Raw genomic sequence first — 19534 nt, forward strand, 5'->3', positions numbered from 1 at the left:
TTCCTCTGCGCTTTTCCATGCTGCACTGTCAAAGCCAAAGCCAAAGCCAATGCCAAAGCCAATGTCAACGGACAGCGTCCCAGTCTAGGGACACATGTGATCAAAAGGCGCCGCACTTGCTTCCGCCATCATTAATAATCTGGAAATGGGCAGCAACAACTGTGGCCGCCAATGCCAAATCCCGAGTCCCATTCTGCCCTGGTTCTTGATGTTTCTGCAGCAGCTTGTTGGCTGTCGTTTTGCTTGGACTTTTAATTTATTTATGGCCAGGCATTCGAATGGCTGCAACCCAATCTGGGAGCAGGCGGAAGCGGAGGAAGCTGCTGGGAGCCAGCGCTGGCCCCCTAAATGGCAATTAAGCAAACAATTTATGGCGAAAATGTTGAATTTAATTAATGTTCGAATTGCACGCAGAAATTAGCAAACACATGTGGGAAGTGCGGAGTGGAAAATGCAAGGGAAAAGGAAGTCAAAATATCCACTCCAGAGGCACGCCGGAGACCACGAGGCAGCGCCAGCAATTTAAATAAAACTTTTGCTTAATTGCAACTGGTGGGGCAAAGCTTCCTTTGCAACTGCAACAACGGCTTGCATGTTGCACTCAGCCCCTGCCCCAGTCGCTCTCCACCTCTGCCGCTCTGTGCCGTTTGTGATCGTTAATTTAAATTGAACACATTTAGGACATGGACATGGGATGCTCGAACGCTGGACTCCATCGCGGACTCGGACTCCATCTCGGACTCTGGCTCGGGTCGATGGTTTGCTTTAATTGCCATCAAATCGCTGCCAGCCTCTGCCTTCGTGCCCCCCCTTAAGCCGCGGCTAAACGATTTCGTTTACTGCAAGTGCCCATCATTTTTGGGGTCTCCAAAGTGATTTTGCTGCTCCTTTCACTCCTCTCCCCCTGTGCACTCTGTGCCCTTGCCTTTGGGGCATTATGGTCATGGCTAACCGGCAATTAAGCCACTGCACTGTCCCACCTCCCAAGCCCCTGCTCCAACCCTTACTCAATCCCTTGTGCAGGCTCAGCTTTTGCCTAATGACTTTTTAATTGGCAGCGCAAAAGTTGGCAGTTTTGAGCAGAGAGAGAGAGAGAGAGAGAGAGAGAGACAACGCACAGCCGCATAGACGAACGAGCTGGTAATTCGAGCCGATTGAGGCATCAGAGTCTTGTAATTTGAGCTGCTTGCACCTAAGTCTCATCAGGGGACACTCGGAGACTGGAAGCTGGCACTCTGATGGCGTGTCAGCTGCAGCAGCCGCCCATAATGTCTCAATCAGCCGGAGTCGTCTCAAAATCAAAACAGTGGCCCCAAAAATATATAAAACTGTTTACTCACATTACAAACGGCACGAGCAGACAGGCTGCACTTTTTACGATACAGAAATAAACCTAAAGAAAGCTAAAAGTAGTTGGAAGCAAAGGGACAGAGCCTCAGGCTTGTGCACCCCTTGGGCTGCCAGCCTTTGCCTTTGTCTCAAGAACTTTTTCTTAGCCACATAACCCCCACAAAATGATCATTTATATATATGTACATGCACATAATCGCAGGCCGTACGCCGCACTCCTACTTCGCATCATTGATGAGCATTTTCTGTGGTCTTTCAGCTCAAAAAATGATGTGCCAGCGGCACGCAAGCCACAGACAGAGGCAGAGGCAGAGGCAGACTCCATCCAGCACAAAATTCAATTATGGAACTGTCCCAGTCGGACTTTGACATAACTTAGAGGGAAAGGGACTCACCGCAGACTGCGAGCTGGAACCTCAGCAGGGTGTGGCGCCTGGCCAGGACATGGGCCAAGCCCAAGTCCAAGCGCAGGCTCAGGCGCAGGCGCAGCGGGACTGAGACTGCCGCTGTCTTGCTGTTGTTTATGTTGGTGTTACTTTCATTGCAAACAAATGATGAGGAACACGCAAACGCACTCAGACAAGGACTGGCTGTGTCTCTCTCTCTCTCTCTCTCTCTCTCTCTCTGTTTCGAATTGAAATCACATTGAGAACTTGCAGCACCGAGTGACAGGCCCCATAAATTCCCAGCGAAGGCAACCAAATTGGAACAAAACTTATTGAAAGGGGTAACTGCAGAGAGGGCAGGGCAGCGAGGGGGCAGCCTTAAGAATAAAATATTTAAACATTTCTGCAGCAATCTGGCTGCAATTTTTGGTGCTTTTCTGCAGCATACCCCGGAGCCACGCCACATCGATTGCATCTCAATTTTTGCAGCTCATTTTGTTCTTTTCTTTTGTTCTTTTTTCTTTTTAATTTCATGCTGCGAATATTTTATGCCAAAAAGCAGCAGCAAGCCAGGATTGAAGGCCTGATTGAAATTTATGCGGCAGTCGCCTGGATCGGATGGGATGGCAATCTCTCTGCCTGTCTGCCTGTTTGCCTGGTGAAAAATGAGGAGAAATTCCTGCATCAGAGTGCTAATGCGTGTTTGATGCGGCTCGCAGGTGTTGAAGCAACTGCATTTTTATGATAAGATAGCCGCAGAGCCACCAAAATAAATGGCGAAACTTTAATGAGACATCCAGGGCAGAGGACACAGCGGGGCATGGCTGCCTGCCTCTGCCTGTTGCATGTTACGCAGCTGCAAAATATGCAACGATGAAGCTGCCCATCAGAGGGGAGCCGAAGTCAGAGCTTGCAGTCAGTCCCAGAGCCACCGCCCACGCAGCAGCACCCCTGCCCGCCACCTGGCTGCCCAAATTGACTTTGCTTGGCGACCAGACAAGTGCGTGGGCCGCAGCTGCCAGGACAGAGACTGCGCGACATCTGCGCCAGCAATCTATGGCAATGGAAGACCTTTGCCTTTATACGGCAAACGAGCCGACAGACTGCCCCTCTGTCTAGCTATGGGTGGGGCATGTGTGGCGACAGTGTTGCAGCTGCACTCTCGCTGCCAGCGATGGATCGTGAGGAACTTTGGATGCAATTGTTGGCAGATGGAAAGAATATGCGAGGCAGAAAGGAAGCAACACACTTGGAGGGGATTCAGAGCATGGAAGAGCCCAAGTACAGCAGCTTCTAGTACAGATTTCCCCTCCCCCCCCCCCTTTTACTCTCCTTTTACTCTTTGCTTTGCTGTCGGCACTCACGACTCCCACTGCCTCCCAGCTGCCATCTCTAAGGCAGGGAAATATTCTGCTTTTGGGATATTTATTTATGGCTCCAACTGCTCCAGACTCTGCCTCTGCCTGTGGCTGTCTCTCGCGCTCTGCCGCGTGGGCTAGCTGCAGGTGTTCCTACAGACTGATGGGCGCCATTAGACACTCCAATGTGGGCACGCCCATGCCCAGTGGTGACACAGGCGCCAGCAGAAGGCCAACGTCTACATGCAAATTCTCATTCGTATGCAAATGTTCAGACAATGGTGACACATAAAATGCAGTTAAAGGTTGGCCCGCAATCCGGTCCAGCCTCAGCCTCTGCCTCTGCCTCAGCCTCAGCCTCAGTTGCATGTCCAGTCAAAAGGGGAAAACAAGGCGCGTTCCGGCTGACAGACAATTACGCTAATGGGACACAAATGGCAAATTAATTAGCTGCCGGGGCCATGGCTAGGGGACATAGTCTGGGAGCGACTCCTCTCTCTCTTTTCCCAGCATAAACCCAGCATGAACGACAGCCTGGGGACATCTTCTCTTGCAGTTCCAGCAAATCTCCTTGCCCTTGCATTTAATTGCTTGTAATTTCCCAGCAGATCAATGGCTGACAGGTGTCGCTCTTGCAAGCGCAACATTTGGGAATTTATTGCAGTAGCTGTGGCCGCCTGGCACCGCCTCCCGACTGATTGCTAATCGGCCCGCTGGCTACAGCTGCTGGCGCCGTGGCATGTAAATTTCGTTGAGACCAGAGCAACAGGCAATAATACTAATGTCCATAATTATATATGTACGAGAAGGAGAACCGCTGGCCAAAGTCAATGAACAAGCGGCGACAACAATGCCAACACGGCAGGAGCGCAGCAGCAGCAGCCAGCAACATGTAACAGCAGCAACAATGCTGCAGCAACAATGGAGCCACAGCAACAGCCATGGAGAACAGCCCCAAACAATGGCTCCAAGTTCTTATCGCTTACAACTTGTTACGATTTCATTGACCAACTATGGCAGCAAAGCAAAGCTTCATTTGGCCAGAAGGCCGCATTGTTGCTGCTGCCCAATTGTTTAATTGCCAGCGTCTGCGGCGCCATAAATGCCTCGCAATGCGGCAGGCAGGCAATCGATTGGCAGGGGCAGCCAGCCGATCCATAATTGCTGCTTGACTCTGCTTTGACCATGTCCATGCTCATGTCCAAGTCTGGCGGCTAATGATAGGGAACCCTCAGAACATAAACTTGAAGCGCAAAGGGAATTGGTGTGAAATTGGCAAAAGGCCTTCCTGGAAGCACAGCCCGACACAGCCGGACACTCGAGCCGTGTAATTAGGAGTGTTGCCAGCCCCCGAAGCTACAGCTTCGGCTTTCCAGGGCATTTATCAGTGCAAACAAGCAGACTGGAAAGGAGCATCCAAATCCCAATCCGAGTGCAGATAAAGCTTCGGGTTTTATGCCACAACTAATAAGGATAATTGCAACGCCGACTAGGCGTTAAGTGAGTCCCGAAGATCCAACTTAAAGTAGAGTCCCTGCCCGTGGCTTTTAGGCTTTTGGCTTTAATTCAGCTTCAGCTTCAATTTCGTTGCGGAAATTTGACAAATTGGCTTCGTGGCGGCTGTTGTTTGGCTGTCGTGTAAACGGTTGCAGGTGTTTTCGCTGGGCGTGGCCGGGAGCCTCTTTCGGTGCGATTTGTATCGCTGTCCAATTAAGCCGTGCAACATGGGGCATGCAGCAGCAGTGCAGCGATATTGCTAACGAACCACTGACAATGCATTCATTTGCCGTCACTTTGACACTCCCGCGAAAAAGTGGGAGCAACGGCAGAACGGACAGCAGAACGGACAGCAGAGCGGACAGGCAGCAGCAAAAAATTCATTACGATTTCGATTTAAGTTGAATAATTATTTATCTAGATAATGCTACTCATTCGGCACTGGGTCCGCGCTCTGTCTGTGATTCATATCAGCGCAATTGCAGGCGTGTCAGCCCCTGCCACTGCCACTGCTGCTGCTGCTGCTGCTGCTCCTTCGACTTGTGGCTGCAACAATCTCAAACAGGCCAGCCAAATGGCAATGGCCGCAGACGACTGACACAAAACAAATAGACTGTCAGTTTACGTAGCCTTTTGGTATGACTAAATGTGGCTGTGATTGTGCCTGCTGCCTGCCTTTTTGGGGGAGCTCTCTTTGTACGTTCCGAAACAGCCGCGTCGGTGGGTGTATTGACGATAATCGCAGGTAATTGCAGCAGCAGAAGGGCAGGAGGAGTTGCTGTAATTGATGGCAAAGGCAACTGGCTAATGATAAGCGGACACTTCCTGCCAGCAATGGCCACGCTTTAGCCGCAGAAATCACCTCCACAAATGCAGAAATCAAAGCAACTTTAGACCAAGAACTAAACTGCAGCTGATGTAATGCCAAGATTAATGTCACAATGGCTGAACTCTGGAATGGGACCCACCAGCAGCTGCACCTGTCAGCTGTTGGAGCTGGAGCAGCAGTCCCTCCGCTGCCATGCTTGGCATATTTTGCCAGCTAAAACGATGCAATTACAACTCGCCGGCTGCACACGACATGGCATATCGTCTGATTTGCAGCAGATATAGGAGCCCGGCACTCAGCATAAATAATTAAAAATGCGTGAAAATGTTATCATTATCGGGAGACAGACACACACCAAGAAGGAGCGCAAATAAATCAAAGCCAGCAGCTCAATTGAAAAGCAAACAAAAACAGCAACAAAATAATATTATGTCTACGTGTAGGGTATGAATAAATAAAGGAAATCGGCCGGGGCACAACGGCAAATTTGAGGCAAGATTTATGTGGCCATAAAGGCGATTAGAGAGACCAAGTGAAAAACGTCAAAAGACAAAATGTGCTAAGGGGAAACGGTGGAAAAGCCAGAGAGACACAGAGTCCGAGGTACTGGCATCCCATGTCCAAGTCCAGTTTGCACTTTACACGATTTTGTAATTTATTTCTGAGGCTCTACGATTGTCGGCACATTCTAATGGGCAAGGTGCTGCGGCATAATTCACGGGGGAAGTTTGCTGCCGCTGCCGCTGCCGCTGCTGTGGCATGTGTTGGTTGCCGGAGTCTGCTGTGTGTGTTTTTGCCACTGGCTGTGTTCACACTTCCAATTGCCAATTTGCATTTTTTTGGCATACGTAATGCAGGTACAGCAAGAGCAAGAGCAAGAGCAACAACAGCCAGGCATAAATCAGAGCCACGTTTAGGAACTTATCGCCCGCCAGCATCTCCGGCTGGCAATTCATCTCGCACTCAATTTCCATTCGTTTTGTATTTGCTTACGCGGCGCATAATTAATTCCATTTGCACATGCAAGCCATTGCGCATACAGAGCTTAGAGCTGGCAGCGTGACACGAGGTAACGCTTTAAGGAATAATTGTGCCAGCCGATTTATCTCCTGCACATGTGTGTGCCCGGCTCACGCTGCCATCGCTGACCGCTGCACTCGCTCATAGCTGAACTTATCTGCTGAAGTGATTTTGCGGAACGCCCCATTTGAAATTGGTCTCCCCGCCCCCCGCCCCCGCCCCACTCCGCATGTGGGTGTCTGCCAACGGTAATCGAACCGAGGCCTGGGAAGCCACCTCACACCACAGATCCGACTCCAAAGCCATACGCAATTTTGAGTTTCAGTCTCGCCTATTGATGCCGTTGATGTGTTTTGACTGGTGCGCTGATTTACGGCCAGCGCCTGCCGAGCGGCAATTTGTTTGGCCGCCAGACGCAGCCGCAGACTCGGACTCAGACTCAGACTTAGACTCAGACTCGGATGCACTGAGAGGAAGAGGAGGAGGAGTTGCTGGTGGCGGCTTAGACTTGACCAAGGCCAGACGCGGGAACTGCGAACACCGTAGGCAAGAAGGCAAATTAACGCGCCAGTCGCCACATAACTTGCCGTACGCATAAAACATGTTAAGTAATCAATTGCCGGCCCAGCACGGAGGGAGGATCAGCAGCCAGCAGCCAGCAGCCAACATATGCGCCATACTCTCTGTGCAGTAGTGGCCCAAGTGTTCATGGCCAATGCCATTGCCGCATGGCTGCAGGGGACAAACAATTGCCGCATTTTTAAGGGCCTCAAACACGTGCAACTCGTTGTCGTCGCTGCCCGTTCGTTCTCCTTCTGCTGCGCTGTGGCAACTTCAAAGTATCCTGCGGCATAATGCGCTTAATAAACCATGAATCACTGTCCAAGAGGAGGCTGTCAGAGAGCAGGCCAGACGGCTGTGTCCTCAGCTGCGTCTGCCGAGTGCCGACTGCCTACAGACGGGGCAACATTGATTTTGTCACGACGCAAACACTTTAAAGGCAATTGCTGAAGTGCGCTGCGTCCACGTTCAGTAAATGATGTGCGCATGTGATAAAGGGCCCCGACGGTAGGCAGACCCAAGTCCAAGTCCAAGCCAAGTCCAAGTCCAAGTTCGCCAAAGACCCCGAGACAGTCCCTTGTTTTGGCCGGCTGTTGTCGCTGTTGCTTGAGTGGCATAAAAAACGACTTGCACTTGGACTTGAACATGTTCTCCCGTCTCGACTCTCCTCCCTGCAGCTTTTCCTGCCACTGCCTGCTACTCCCACTCCTTCCTCCACTTCGTAGCGCTCTCCATGGGGCCATCAACATTCTCAGGTGCGCCTGCGCGGCCTTTGTTTCGGCCATGGCCATTGGGCATTGGCAAAGTTTTGTCGAAATTCGTCTCTACACCTGCACGGAAAGAAAAGGCAGCAGCACACTCTTTGGCAACATCCAGCAGATTGGCACTGCAATTTCTCTCAGTGGTTTTATTGGCCAAACCCTAAGCCCACCATTGAGCTAGTTAAGTTGTTAGCTGGGCCCCAGGGAACGGGCCTGAGTTTGGGCTTGGGATTTTCAGTTGCAGTTCGCCTGTTCGGCTGTTGTTCCCGGCAAAGCATCATTAATCAGCTCGGGTTCATCAGCGGCAACATGGTTCATTAGCTTTGGTTAGTTGCGCCTCATGTTGCTGCAGTTGCAGTTGCAGTCGTAGTCGTAGTTGTTGCTGTGCCCGTATGGCAGTGGCGACGGCGGCGAACTCCTGTCGACGATTCTAATCATAAGGCACAGAGCAGAGGCAGCAGGACTGGGACTGGGAATGGCTCTCCGCCGCCGCTAGCCAAGTTAATTGGCTAGAAGTTTTGCATAGACACAACAGAGTTTCAGACTATGGCTTTGGCGGCAAAATGTGAATCAGCAAGCAGCGTCTGCTGTTGGCTTATTTGGTTGCAGCAACAACTGCTGGCTTTATCAACATCAGGCCAGAGTCTCAGATCCCGCTGTTTGTGTTGTTGTTGCTGTGTGCCATATGCCTTCCACACGGATTTGCATGTGGCAAACGTTTTTTGTCTCTCTTCTACATTACGGCGCAGGGCCGCAGCTAGACTCAGAGTCGAAGTCGAAGTTTTAGCTGCTTGGCAGTGATCTTGTCGTAGCGAGTCACGTCCGATAATGTTGACAGTTTCCAGCTGCTTTGGCAGCTACTGTTGAATGCTACTTGGCTCTGCTCTCCACATGCAAGTCGAAGTCGAGTCTCGTCGTGGCTGTGTGTAAGCGTGGGAAACGACTAGGCCGGGCCAGGCCGCATGCTGCTTCTGGATATGTTTACACTCACCCATCAAAAGGGAGAAGACAGCTGTCACAACATCAAACAAAGTAAAAATCGTTGCAGTTGTGGGCCAAGTTATGGCCCCATCTCGCAGTACACCGTTGACAAATCATGTTGGCAGCCAACAAGTCTATCAAAACCTGGCAACATTTGCATCTGGCAGGAGAGCGGGACAGCAGTATCATCCCGATACCCAACACTAAATTGAGCGGCTACTGTGTTCCGCGACGACAGGATGCATAAAATTTATGAAACAACGACGCCTTTGCGCACATAATTAAATCAGACAAAGCGCAGACCATGTAAATCCAGTCCAGACCCGGTTCTGGCCCAACCCACAAGCACACCACACACACACACACGTGAGGATGGATGCACATCACCGGATGCTGGGCGAAAAAGAAATGCAGCTTGACTATTTTTAATTACCGGGGCAACAACATCTGCAGCTGCCAGCCCACAGAGGGGTTGTCCAAGTAATTGTTATAGTCCATGTGGGGCTGCTGCAGTTTGGGATTGGGCATGCCGCATGCGAATCAATTACATATTACAGAGCCGCCGTCGACGTCGCAGCGATTAACTGCAGTGACTTTATAGAACTGTTCAACACTAACCTGTTCGAACGTTGAGCCGCCGCAGCCGCCGCCGCTTTCATTAAAGTGCAAATTATGACTTGCCAGTTCCGCCAGGTGTTGTGGCCGCCTGGCCTATTTGTCTTGAGTGCTTGCTGGCTCTCCACGGATGCTACGCGAATAGTGGCGGTAGCCCACGGAGCTAAAGCGTTTAAGCCGCTGCCAAGTCGCAAGTCGCCTGCCCGTGCCCTTTCATGTATTAAGTTATCAACGCAGTCGTCACAGCAGCTACATACATATTATTTACCGCTCTTACTAATTGCCACCTATGCGGATTTCGTGTTGTAAATTATTTGCTGACTTTTCTTTTGCGAGGGGGAGGATGGTGGTAAATCTTCAACGCCTGCAGTAAGATGGCAAGTAAATGGGAATTTAGACGTTTCAAGTATTCCAAGCAGCAATTTATGCCAAACTGGAAATATGTGCTGCAAACTAAACTAATCCCACATCATTCGCACATTTGAACATCGCGCGCACTTGTCTACATGTACCTGACATCTACATTGTACATTACATAAAAACTGCTGTCGAACAGAAGCTGACAGACATGAAACCAATGTGATGTGAAATTCCAGAACATTTATTTATGCTCTGCTTTAAATTGTAATTTCTGTAATCTCTCAAGGAGTTTTAGAGGGAAGACGACTTCTTGGCCCATGGCCATTCGTGCACTGCCTTGTAAACATCACATAGGCTCACACATGACGCAGCTGATGCTCTCTGCAAGCATCATTTGATAACCCTCAAATTCCATCATATGATGCTGGACAGTATCCTCGATGAACCTGAAGGCCATGTGCCACTCGCAGACGTCTTCGTGTTTGTGTTTGATCAGCCTTAAAATAAAGAACAAAGTTAGATAGTAAAAGGGGCAAACAAACTGTCCGCTTACCTGCACAGATGCTTCATTATGTCATAAATCCGACTACTGTAGCGGCCTTTGACCAACTCGGCGAGCTTTTCATTCATTGTTATAATGTCCGTGTGATTGGGATACCTTTGATTGCTGACCCAGTCGGCTAGCATAGTTTTGTAGTTGCTGCCCAGCAGATAGTTTTGCAGCGTAGCTGGAGGCTGAGGGCGGGGCGCTGCTGCTGCTCCCTGTAAGTTCTGCGACACCTCAACCTCCGGGCGTGAGATATACTCAAAAATGGCAGGATGCACATGATTGGACACCTTGTCGATATAGTCCATCACAATTTCATCCGTTTGACCGCCACCGCGGTAGCGTTTGCTCAATTCATGTCGTAAGTGCTGCGCCCTATTTGAGGGCTTGTTCGCTGAGACTTTCGACAATGGCGCGGGAGCTGACGGAAACGGCAGGGACCTGCGAACAGCATTTTTTGGCTTTCTACGCTTTCTGCCACGCTGCTCCGAGTGCTTGGGCTGCAGATGTTCCTCCATATTGTCGAGCACCTCCTGCCGTATATCCTCCGGCAGCTGCGCAAGAACCTCCGGATCAACCGCTGTATTTTTGATCGATGTATTGGTGGAGTTCTTCCATTCTGATGACATGTCTAATGGTTGTTGGGGCTCCAAATCGACCTGCTGCTGCTGCTCAGCCTGCTCCAGCTCAGGCTGCGGTTCCTCTTGCACTTCCACGGCGGTGGTTTCAACTGCGTTTGGGTATGGACAATATTCATTTATTCACTTGTAAAATGTATAATTTGCCTTACTCTTTCGCTTCTCTGACATTTTCTCAAACATTTGCAGCAGAACGTTTTCCTTTTTCACTTCGTTGACGTCCGATAGCCGACTTAGATGTATGCCTATGCCACGCAGCTCATGCGGCGGCAAGTCAAACTCTTTCATCAGTTTGAGTACATTCGAAGTGATGATATTAACGTCATCAGTGGGATGTTGTAGCATTGCTGACTTGTTCAGGGTGTCACACACGCCGTGGCCCATAAATTTGGATGCCTCAATGGGCGCCTCAGCGGCACGCACCATGACCTTCAGCGTAACCGATTTGGCCTTGCGTTTTATGTCTGTTAGACGCGTCTTCACTTCCGCACTGAGCTGACGCAAAAATGTCTCGCACTCGCTGGCATTGCTGAAGCGTATGCCATAGTTGACCTCAGCGGAGACAGATTTGCGTTGCTGAAATGGACGGAGAGGCTATAAAATCGCAGGCTGTATTCTGTCAGCGACCAACCTGCTCATAGACCAGCGGACGTGTATCAATGCCAAGACTATGCTGCTGCAATGTCAGAGCCAACTTTTTTCCCAGCAGCGATTCCAGTTTCTCACGCGATGTGCCCTGCACATCGCCACAGTTGCGCAGGCCAGCCTGCGCCAGTTTGTGCCGCATGCTTGAGCCCACGCCCGGCAGCTCCTCCAGCGGTGTGGGCGCCATGTAGGCCAACACATCGATGCCGGGAGCGAGCAGGAACTGACCATTTGGCTTGGCCTTCTTGGTGGCCATGCGTGCAAGCAGTCTGCAAGGGTTAAACACATTAAGAGAGAACGCAATATAAATCTTTCTTTACGCACTTATTGCTGCCGACACCCGCAGAGCAGGGGCAGCCCGTCTTGCTGCGCACTTCCTCTCTGAGATGAGCCACAAATGTCATAACATCCACCTGGAGATCCGCCACCAGATCCGTGAGCTCCACGAACATCTCGTCACAGCTGACAGCCTCAATGTTCAGTGTGTACTGGGCCACAGTGTCGTACAGGGCAAAGGCCACCTCCTTGTAGCCCTCAAAGTCGTAGGGAATTGTCTTTAGTTCGGGGCACAGCTTCAGCGCCTGCCCCACGAACATGCCATTGCGAATGCCCTTGGCACGAGCCTCGTAGCTGCAGGAAGCGATCTCCGACAGCGACATTTTCTTCTCGAAGCCAGTGCGAACTTTATCCGCCCGGAAATTGTCGTGCAGCTGATGCTCGAACCGATCGGCAAAGAGCGCACGCTCGGCCTGGCGATCGGACTGTGGATGGACGGGCACATCCGTGGCTGCACTGCCACCCTTTGAGTGGGTCACAGCAATCGGCAGGCCGCGCCACTCCGGATGCGAGCGCAGACCAACGGACACGAAGAAACAATCCATGTCAATGTGCATGACGTAGTGGGCAGAGTCCGCATTCATCTCCTGCTTGCCGCTGAGCACTGAACGCAGTTCGTTTCGTTTGGGAAATGGCTGGTTGCCATGTGCCTGGCGCAGCTCGCAGACGTACTGCTTGAAGCCCGCTCCGAGTGTGGCAATGTGATGCAGTCGCGAATTCTTGTAAAATTCCCCGAGAAATGCCGGGTCGACGGCAGTGCGCACGCTGTGGGACAGAGTGGAGACATCTGCCACAGTTTTATCTGCCGTCTCCTTCTTGGGCGAGGTGGCAGCAACAGCCGCCAGCTGCAAGACCTTCAGAATTTTGCCCAAATCATTCTCTACAGGCGGCGGTTCTGGCGCAGTCTCAGACATGGACACTGCCATTGTTTCATTTGCTCTGCTCGTGTTTTTGCCCTTGCCAAAGACCAGCCTGGGCTGAGTGGTCTTCTGGTTGGTGTACAGCAAATATGGCTTGTAGTCCAGCACCCGTTTGTTTTCCACACAGTCCACGATATATTGCGCGCTTATGATTTTGCTCGTGTTCATGTTGCGCACCTTGACATCGGGCAGATTGGATGCAATGATGAACTTCGTGTGCGACCTTTCGTAGTGGTGAAATGTGCCGCCATGTACCATCATAATTTGCTTCAGCTCGTTGGCCGATGGATCCGTCAATCCATTGACGAATATCGAAATGCCTTGGAATAAATTCGACTTGCGAAATGGATCGCTGGCGGCAGCGAATTGTTCTTCGAGCTTGGACTTCTTGGCCTCGAAGTAGCCCTGAAAATGATTGCCACATAGTAAATTCATGCTTCCCGCTTCGGTTAACTGACTTACGCATTCGCCAAAGCCATTGTTGATCTCGTCGCCTGCCATTATATAGCAAAACTTTCAGAAATCGTAAAAGCCGCGGGAATTACTTGTTCGTTCCGCCTGACCGTTTTACAATACTGAATCCAAAATGGTGTAGTGTTGGTATATTTGGCAAGCAATCGATAGAAAAGCAGTGCTGTGTTGCTCTGTTTTTTCGCTGTGTTGTAAAATTTCTTTCGGTCAGATTGCAAATTTTGCAATTGTTTTGTTGATAAAAATGTGGAAATACGGACAGAATCAGGGCAACCAAGGGTCTGCAGGCGGCGGCGGAGGAGCACCAAACATGATGCCCATGGGCGGATTCATGCAAGGCGGCGGTGGCATGCAGCACGGCAATATGCCGCAAATGCATATGACGCCGCAGCAACAACAACAACAGCAGCAGCTAAACATGATGGGAGGACCGGGCGGCATTCAAATGAACCCCAACGCCGTAGGACCGACTGGCCTAATGCCAGGCATGTCGCCGCAGCACCAAATGCAGCAGCAGCAGATGATGCAAGGCGTGCCCATGTCCATGCCGCAGCAACAGGCCATGCAACAGCAAATGATGGGCCCGCAGCAGGGCGTAGGAATGGGCGGCGGCAGCACGGGTCCTCAACAACAGCTGCAACAACAACAGCAGCAGCAACCAAATCTTCAGCAGCAGCAACAACAGCAGCACAATGCTGGTGCAGGTGTGGCACCGGGCGCCGGTGGAGGCGGCGGCAACAATATGCTGGCCATTTCGCAGCCAAATCCGCACAAAGAGATTAACATAGTGCAGCTCTCGAGGCTGGGCCAGGAGACAGTGCAGGACATCGCCTCGCGCTTCCAGGAGGTGTTCTCCGCCCTGAAGAACATACAGCCCACCTCGCATCGTGACAACAATACAGAGAAGAAGGTGCAGGAGTACTTTCGCACGATACGCTTGCTCTTCAAGCGTGTGCGCATCATATACGACAAGTGCAACGATGCGGTGATGGACTACATGAATGCCGAGAGCCTCATTCCGTACAAGGACGAGCCGGAGCCTAGGATTGAGACTTCTCAGTGCGACGAATACCGCAAGGTGCTGCAGGAGAATCACGAATACATCGAGACTGTGAAACTGAAAAACCGCCAGCTGCGCGAGATAATTGACAGAACCCGCATCATCATTTGGGAGATTAACACAATGCTGGCGATGCGCCGATCCTAGTTTTTATACATGTTTAATTTTTCAATTCCATGCATTCTGTTCTCAATAAAAAATCAAAATCAAATTCAGCTGAGACCCGCCAACAGATGTTTTCTGTACAACCACTGACGTTGTCCAACACTTTCGCTGGCAGCGCAGAAGAAGAAGATTCTGTTGTGGGCGACAGCAGCGACTATTGCTGAAAATAATTACCTGTTAGCATCTAATTGCAATCAAATCAAACCCTAAACAACAGCAATCATGGCGAAAATGGCATTTCAGCACCAGGCAGGCACTGCTATGGAGTGTTTAAGCGTAAGTTGTCCAGCGTAGAAGTAGAATTTGAAGACGAGTCTCTATCCCGCATCACTCTTCCTCTGTGTGTGTGTGTGTGTGTGTGTGTATGTGCAGAGTGTGCTGTCGTGTGTGTATTGGTGAAATTGGGTCGCTGGAGCAAAAGCAAAAAACTTTCATATTTGAATGGAATAGATTGTAATGTATGTACTTTCCTTACAGATTCCCATAACGCTGCACAAGGAGAAGGACTACGATCAGGAAGGACGTGAGATACTCAAGTGTGGCTTCAAAATAGGTGGCGGCATCGATCAGGACTACAAGAAGAGTCCACAGGGCTACACGGACTACGTGAGACATTTTGAACCTAGCAGGTCGAAAATATTAATGTAATTCTCTATTCCGCAGGGCATATACGTTACGGAGGTGCACGAGGGAAGTCCTGCAGCGCGGGCAGGATTGCGCATTCATGACAAAATACTCCAGTGCAATGGCTACGACTTTACAATGGTCACACATAAAAAGGCCGTCAGCTACATCAGGAAAAACCCAATCCTCAATATGCTAGTGGCACGCAAGGGCGTCACCTCCACATAAGTGAAACATGGCCTCTAATCTAATACAGCAAGCAGTATTTAAGCGGCATATAAAACTATCTACTTCATTTGCCAGTCGTCTGTGCTAAGGATCTCTACGCTCTTTTGGAAACTATCCGAAATACTTAGATATACACTAAACATATGCTATATCCAACCTATCAAGTATGTAGGTACATACTCTATGCATATCGCACAAACATAGATACATACATACCCAAATGTAAGCCGTAAATGTAGCCAACTAGTAACGCTTCTTGTTAAATTCAATTACTTAGCCTTGGTTTAAGTAGTTTGTGAGGTGAGTGTTGTGTTATGTCCATTTGTGTGCTGTTCATCAGCTGCCTGATCGAATTGCCAATAGAACACATTGCCAAATACCGAATACAAAATGAAATAGAAGCGTAAACATAAACAAAAAGCCTAAACATACTCTTAGACATGCCACCAGATTTGATATAAACAATTTTTGTACTTTTATACGCTAACCCAGCAGCAGCAGCATTCCAAAAACAGAAAACTGAAACTCAAAAACAAAACAAAAACTAACGCAAAGTTGTTGAAACATACATAAATAGTACATACTTGTGATAAATATGCCCGTTAACTGTGCAGAGAGAGATTTGTATACATAATGCATACATAACTTAAGTTTTACAATTGAGTTTTTTTAATGTTAAATTGCATTTGAATAAATGTTTGCAAAAGGATTTGTCTAAACTGATCGTAAATGTATTAAATAATTGAGTACTTTGTGGCTAACCTTGGCGTTGACCTTAATTATGTAATTGCTGGCTGCCATTAGCAGCCGCTACTAATGAGCCGGCGCCATAAAAAGTCGAGTGTAACATTACATGACAACAGCGAGGAGCCTTCTTTATTACAAATGTACTTTGGATTTACATAATCAGACTACATACATACAAACATACGTACATCGTGATATGAGGCAGCCCTCTGGAGGCTGCGATTTGCACTTTCAAATTTTGGAAAGAAAAAAATATACACAGCTAGTTGCAAGAATATTTGCTACCTAAGTAAAATACAATAAATCAATTTTGGAATATGCGAGCGAGGCACGGCTATAGGTAGGGTAGGGTAATGGCGACACAGAGGCAAGATTCAAACGATTCTCTTTCCCATTGCGAACTACTTGTTGGCGTAGCCATTAGGATTTTGACTCTGCCAGCGCCACGTATCCTCGCACATTTTGTCAATGCCGCGATATGCCTTCCAGCCCAGCTTCTTCTCTGCCAGCGTGGCATCCGCATAGCAGGTGGCCACATCACCCGAACGACGATCCACCAGCACATAGGCGACCTTCTTGCCGGATGCCTTCTCAAAGCCATGCACCATGTCCAGCACAGAGTAGCCCACACCGGTGCCCAGATTATAAGCGAAGAATCCAGTCTCTGCAATGTTGCGCAGCTTGTCCAATGCCTTCACATGTCCCTCTGCGAGGTCCACAATGTGTATGTAGTCGCGCACTCCAGTGCCGTCCTTGGTGGGGAAATCACTGCCGTAGACACTCAGGCTAGCGCGTCGACCGACAGCCACCTGGGCAATGTAGGGCATCAGGTTATTGGGCTCGCCATTCGGATCCTCGCCAATGCGTCCGCTGATGTGTGCTCCCACAGGATTAAAGTAACGCAAGGAGACCACAGCCCAACGCTGTAAAGGAGGAATTTGTAAATATTTCTAAGTTGAAGACAAGTATAGGTACCTTATCGGACTTGCACAGATCCTTCAGTATCTCCTCTGTAAAATATTTGGTTTTTCCATAGGGCGATGTGCAATTGCCCGTGGGATGCTCCTCCGTCACAGGCAGGAACTTCGGCTCACCGTACACCGTGGCGCTGGAGCTGTACACGAACTTGAAGACATTGTTGTCGGCCATGGCCTCCAGCAGCACATTTGTGCCGGTCATATTGTTGTGGTAGTACTGCAGCGGTATGCGGCAGGACTCGCCGACCGCCTTGAGTGCGGCAAAATGGCACACCATGTCGATCTTGTGCTGTGGAAGCGGAAAACAAATGTTCGATTAGTCACACGAATCGATTTTTCCACCGGTAATTCCAGCGTCAGGTATGTGCCCAACTTCCGATGCTGTTGCAACTTTGCAGCGTCAGCCTACGTGGTCTCATGTCGATGCCAGCACACCAAGTTATGTGTAAGTGACCTCGCAGAGCGTGGCTACGCGCCAAGGTCGCGCACTTCATTGGCAGAGCACCACCAGTTGAGCAAACAAAACGAGAAACAAGAACAAGGCGGCGGCTGAGTGCGGTTGCTGATAGCGCACGCTCGTTCGACGCACACAGATAAGAATGATCGAAAACAATTGGTATCCAGTTGGCACTTGACGCAACCCACACCCATCCAGTGCCACGCTGCAAAATTGCTGACGTGCAACTTACCTCCTGGAAAATAGCGCGCACTTGATCCCGATCCGTGATGTCTGCGCGATAGAATTCCACCTTCTTGCCGGTTATCTCCTGTACGCGACTGAGTGCCTCTGGCAGCTTGGCGCCGCTGCTGTACGCATTGCAGAGATTATCCACGCAGATGACGTTGTAGCCAGCGTTGAGCATCTCCAGGACTGTGTGGGAGCCAATGTAGCCAGCTCCGCCGGTCACCAAAACGGTGGGTGGTGCCATTCTGCATGAGAAAAAAAGTGAAAATTAGGCCAAAGCAAGCGAAGTTCTTATTGACGTCACCAAAAATGTATTCTAGACGCCCCAGCAGCCAAGAGGCGTGCAAAAACAATGCTGCGCTGCGCTGCGCTGCTCTGCCGCTAACTGGGCTAACGGTGCTTGCCGTGCCGACGTGTGTGTATGTGTGTGTTGTGTTTTGTTGTGTCTGTGTGTTGTTGGCACTCACCTGTAGACGGGAAAACACGTTGCTATTGTCGATGTCAAAGTTAAGTAGCTTCTGTTGCTGCTGCTGCTCCTCCGACTGACCGTTGCCCTTGAATCTCGGAGGTGAATCGTTAGTTATGTCCACACACACACGCACGCACAAAACGCGCACGCACTGCAAAAGATGCTGTCTGTCTCGCTGTCTGGCTGCTGCTGCTGCTGCTACTTATGGCCAAAAGATCGCTGACCGCTGTTTGCCCGAGAGAGGAGCTTCTTTCACGTTGTTTTTGTGTGTGTTAACCCGTTTCCTGCCTTTGCCTTCGCCTCTTGCCTTTGCCGATTTGCTGTACGCGTCTGTTTTGCTGGGCGGCTGTCGGGTGACTGATTTCAGATGTTTTGCGAGTCGCAAAGTATTTAGCTTGCTTGTGTTTGTTCTCCCCTCAGCGTAAGCGTAGCGTTGGAACTGTTCAACTCCTCTTATCAGCCAGCAATGTCGTTTGATTAAGTCAATGCCAACTTGGCCGCACGTCAGCGCTACATGTGGTTTCTATGTACATGCAGTTGCAGCATTGTTGATGCATGGTTATAGTGGAATTAGTGACCTTTTTAACCAATTCATAATCATTTATGCAACATTTAAGCAGGCAAACCCCTCTCTCCAATCTCTTTCCATTTCCAAAAGTAAACAAAGTTGAGGAGCTGCCAGGGTGTCAGATTAATATCTATGCTGCCATATCGGTGAACGTAGCGTGTATGTTTACAACTACATACTACAAACAACGCCACTTTCATGCAACGTTCATAAGTGGAACTAGAGTTGGTAAGGGTCTTGTCTTGACTCGATCACAGCACAGACACAAACCGAAGGCTGGCCAACGGAATTTCAAAATTGAATGAAGATCGGTTAGTGGGTCAGCTTTTTGGGCTCTGGCATTTCCCCACTTGTCGCATTGAGAAATCTTTTCCATGCGTGCGTGCTTGTACGTTGTTGTATTTGTTGTGGCTGTGGCTGCGGCTGTTAGTTGTTGCTTGTTTTGCCGTTGACCCAAATTCCTTTCAAATCTTTAGTGATAAGCGGAAGTGCATGTACTAAATACGAAAAATTAGAAACGTTTGTGCGTATGAATGAGTGCGTGTGTGCGCGAGCTACATAGAGCTGGCTGCGACGTAATTAGAGCTTTTTTTTATGTTTCATTTACAACCTAATTGAGAATGTATTTGCGCAGCAACCAGCACAGGCCATGTATCGACTCTCTCCCTCTCTCTCTGAATGGAAATGCTCCTGGTTCTGAATGAATGTTGGAGTACTCCCTCCCGTACGCGTACAT

The 19534-nt window shown here is 49.7% G+C and overlaps 4 protein-coding genes across 4 annotated transcripts; 2 read left to right on the forward strand and 2 right to left on the reverse strand.

The window, feature by feature from the left end:
* Nucleotides 1–9943: 9943 nt before the first annotated feature.
* Nucleotides 9944–13372, reverse strand: LOC117588896 (DNA repair protein REV1). Its single transcript, XM_034280444.1, has 6 exons — nucleotides 13267–13372; nucleotides 11873–13209; nucleotides 11535–11817; nucleotides 11056–11479; nucleotides 10272–10995; nucleotides 9944–10215 (listed from the first exon to the last, which is right to left on the reverse strand). The coding sequence occupies exons 1-6, from the start codon at nucleotides 13303–13305 to the stop codon at nucleotides 10065–10067; spliced, it is 2958 nt and encodes a 985-aa protein (XP_034136335.1). The 5' UTR covers nucleotides 13306–13372; the 3' UTR covers nucleotides 9944–10064.
* A 77-nt stretch (nucleotides 13373–13449) lies between these two features.
* LOC117588898 (mediator of RNA polymerase II transcription subunit 30) lies at nucleotides 13450–14555 on the forward strand. The gene has a single exon (XM_034280447.1). The coding sequence runs from the start codon at nucleotides 13520–13522 to the stop codon at nucleotides 14480–14482; it is 963 nt and encodes a 320-aa protein (XP_034136338.1). The 5' UTR covers nucleotides 13450–13519; the 3' UTR covers nucleotides 14483–14555.
* Nucleotides 14556–14608: 53 nt separating this feature from the next.
* LOC117588899 (tax1-binding protein 3 homolog) lies at nucleotides 14609–16058 on the forward strand. The gene is made up of 3 exons (XM_034280448.1): nucleotides 14609–14776; nucleotides 14978–15106; nucleotides 15164–16058. Exons 1-3 carry the CDS (start codon nucleotides 14723–14725, stop codon nucleotides 15350–15352), a joined length of 372 nt encoding a protein of 123 aa, XP_034136339.1. The 5' UTR covers nucleotides 14609–14722; the 3' UTR covers nucleotides 15353–16058.
* A 138-nt stretch (nucleotides 16059–16196) lies between these two features.
* LOC117588897 (UDP-glucose 4-epimerase) lies at nucleotides 16197–18653 on the reverse strand. Its single transcript, XM_034280446.1, has 4 exons — nucleotides 18229–18653; nucleotides 17766–18006; nucleotides 17075–17365; nucleotides 16197–17022 (listed from the first exon to the last, which is right to left on the reverse strand). The coding sequence occupies exons 2-4, from the start codon at nucleotides 18003–18005 to the stop codon at nucleotides 16501–16503; spliced, it is 1053 nt and encodes a 350-aa protein (XP_034136337.1). The 5' UTR covers nucleotide 18006; nucleotides 18229–18653; the 3' UTR covers nucleotides 16197–16500.
* Between the last annotated feature and the right edge of the window lie 881 nt (nucleotides 18654–19534).

This window comes from Drosophila guanche, unplaced genomic scaffold, assembly GCF_900245975.1.
Source record: "Drosophila guanche unplaced genomic scaffold, DGUA_6, whole genome shotgun sequence".
In the NCBI taxonomy this organism is placed as follows: domain Eukaryota; kingdom Metazoa; phylum Arthropoda; class Insecta; order Diptera; family Drosophilidae; genus Drosophila; species Drosophila guanche.

What these genes read in the sequence shown, in the direction of transcription:
- LOC117588896 (XM_034280444.1), bottom strand. Translation starts at nt 13,305, where the DNA reads ATGGCAGGCGACGAGATCAACAATGGCTTTGGCGAATGC. An exon ending in GCGGGTGTCGGCAGCAATAA is followed by an intron (nt 11,818 to 11,872) that starts GTGCGTAAAGAA and finishes TAACCCTTGCAG; the next exon opens with ACTGCTTGCACGCATGGCCA. An exon ending in GTCCGCTGGTCTATGAGCAG is followed by an intron (nt 11,480 to 11,534) that starts GTTGGTCGCTGA and finishes CGTCCATTTCAG; the next exon opens with CAACGCAAATCTGTCTCCGC.
- LOC117588898 (XM_034280447.1), top strand. Translation starts at nt 13,520, where the DNA reads ATGTGGAAATACGGACAGAATCAGGGCAACCAAGGGTCTGCAGGCGGC.
- LOC117588899 (XM_034280448.1), top strand. Translation starts at nt 14,723, where the DNA reads ATGGCGAAAATGGCATTTCAGCACCAGGCAGGCACTGCTATGGAGTGT. An exon ending in CTGCTATGGAGTGTTTAAGC is followed by an intron (nt 14,777 to 14,977) that starts GTAAGTTGTCCA and finishes CTTTCCTTACAG; the next exon opens with ATTCCCATAACGCTGCACAA. An exon ending in CACAGGGCTACACGGACTAC is followed by an intron (nt 15,107 to 15,163) that starts GTGAGACATTTT and finishes TCTATTCCGCAG; the next exon opens with GGCATATACGTTACGGAGGT.
- LOC117588897 (XM_034280446.1), bottom strand. Translation starts at nt 18,005, where the DNA reads ATGGCACCACCCACCGTTTTGGTGACCGGCGGAGCTGGCTACATTGGC. An exon ending in TGCGCGCTATTTTCCAGGAG is followed by an intron (nt 17,366 to 17,765) that starts GTAAGTTGCACG and finishes CCGCTTCCACAG; the next exon opens with CACAAGATCGACATGGTGTG. An exon ending in ATCTGTGCAAGTCCGATAAG is followed by an intron (nt 17,023 to 17,074) that starts GTACCTATACTT and finishes CCTCCTTTACAG; the next exon opens with CGTTGGGCTGTGGTCTCCTT.